Source organism: Gavialis gangeticus, unplaced genomic scaffold (assembly GCF_001723915.1).
Source record: "Gavialis gangeticus isolate Ggan-Ray unplaced genomic scaffold, GavGan_comp1, whole genome shotgun sequence".
Classification (NCBI taxonomy): domain Eukaryota; kingdom Metazoa; phylum Chordata; order Crocodylia; family Gavialidae; genus Gavialis; species Gavialis gangeticus.
In genome coordinates, this window is record NW_017728993.1 from 41,081,891 (window position 1) to 41,083,641 (window position 1,751).

The 1,751-nt window shown below is 37.6% G+C and overlaps 1 protein-coding gene across 2 annotated transcripts in view; it reads right to left on the reverse strand.

The window, feature by feature from the left end:
* The window catches only part of EVI5 (ecotropic viral integration site 5), a 221,754-nt gene that overhangs the window by 125,233 nt on the left and 94,770 nt on the right, over nt 1-1,751 (reverse strand). For both annotated transcript variants that reach the window (XM_019501612.1, XM_019501611.1), the window contains exons 5-6: nt 853-927; nt 104-229 (exon numbers count right to left, since the gene is read on the reverse strand). In XM_019501612.1, coding sequence (XP_019357157.1) covers nt 104-229; nt 853-927 — 201 coding nt within the window. The remainder of the gene's footprint in view (nt 1-103; nt 230-852; nt 928-1,751) is intronic.

A 1,751-nucleotide genomic window follows, 5' to 3' on the forward strand; every position in this document is an offset into this window, starting at 1 on the left:
TCAAATATCTGCAAAAAATATTTTGTATGTGTATGAAACTGAAGTCTGCCTACAAATAGCCAAGTACATAAGATACTATACACTTAACCAATTTTGCATGTACCTGTATCATGCATTCAAATTGGTACATGCAAAGGCCCAGCTCAGCCATACTTGGTTTGAAGAGTTCTCGAAGTCTATAATCTTGCATTAATTTAACAAACACACAGAAGGCTTCCTCTTCTGGCATCTACATTAGAAACAAAAAGGCACAATACAAATAATTTTTTAAAAAATTTCAAGGTCCTTAATCACTTCCTGTGGTACACCCCAGAAGACACTGGATCATTTCAGGTTCATTTTGCTATTATAAGTGTTGGCCTTTTGCCAACACAAACCTAATCTAAACTGCTAAAGCAGTCCTTAGAGTGAAATATGAGTGAGAGTTTAAGTTTGGCAAGTTAATTCAAGCAAAGCTTCATAGTCAGAGGACAGTTAAGCTCAATAAGGCTGAAATAGATAATTAATGCATAGCTGAGGTAACACTATGCTGAAGTAATTTGTGAGGATAAGGTCTCCCCCAAGTTCTGAGAAAAACTGAGAAGTAAATTTGTCCTCTCCAGCAAGAAAGGTCACTCCTTCTAATGAGATGTTCCTTAGTAAAGACAAAAGCAAGGTAACATGTAAGTAAATTAAAACTAGAAGTAGATCATTTCAATTTTGTACAGCATCTTTAAAACACCTTTGCCCAGTGAAGTATCTAGACAGTCTACTGCAGTAAGTGATGCAAAAAGAAAATTAATCACCTAAGAACACTATACTGGCATATGTAGAACCTTTAATGTCAAATGTTTAATATAACGCTCTGTTTACCTGCATAAGCAGCAGCCCAACTATAAAAGCACTTCCTTGACAGTATCCAACCTCACGATCCACTAATGAATAAGCCTAGAAGATAAAGAGCTTTAAAGATTTTGAACAGCAACAATTAATAACCCACTTATACTTTTATCCCCAGTAGCTGTTTTGTAAACGTAAGCAAGTTTTTAAACTTTAATGTAAGAGCAAGTCCTAACGCACAGCCCCAGATCTACCATATTTCTAAAGCTACTGAAGCCACCACTCAAAGCTGTGCCTTCAATTAGTTTTTATTTGTACCACTTAACTGCGTTAGTCAAAATGTCAAAGATCCTGTCCCATAAACAGCTGCAAGAAGCAAGTTCAACTTCACTATAAGAATATCAGCCAGTTTAAGAACTAGTTTCGAGACTGCCAGGCTGTTTCCTTGTTGAAAGTGCTATACAACAACAACCAGATGGGCCTGAGCTATTTGCTCTCCGACATAGCTGACTTCCAACTGCTAGACATTTCAACAAAATAATCTGACTTTCAGTAGATCCAATCCATCTCTGAATATTATTAATATCTCACAGAAGTAAAGGCTGGCCAGCCAATGACCTGCAGGGGACTGAATGCAGTTCCTTGCTCTGCAAGCCAGGACAATAGAAGCATTTCAAGAGTTTCTCTCTAACCCACTTTTAAAAAAAAATGCATTCCTCAACAAGAGAGTTTAATCAAATCTAGGAAGAGAGTACAAAGACAAATTTGGAATACAGACTGGATAACACCGTTATTTATTTTCTCCTTTGCACCCAACAACCTGGTCCACAGAGAAACCTGTAACACAGATATTAGTAGGGACTTAGAATAGGTTAGGGAAGAAACATGTGGGGAGGAGGGTCTGTTGAGGATCCAGTGTGGCATGGGTTTCA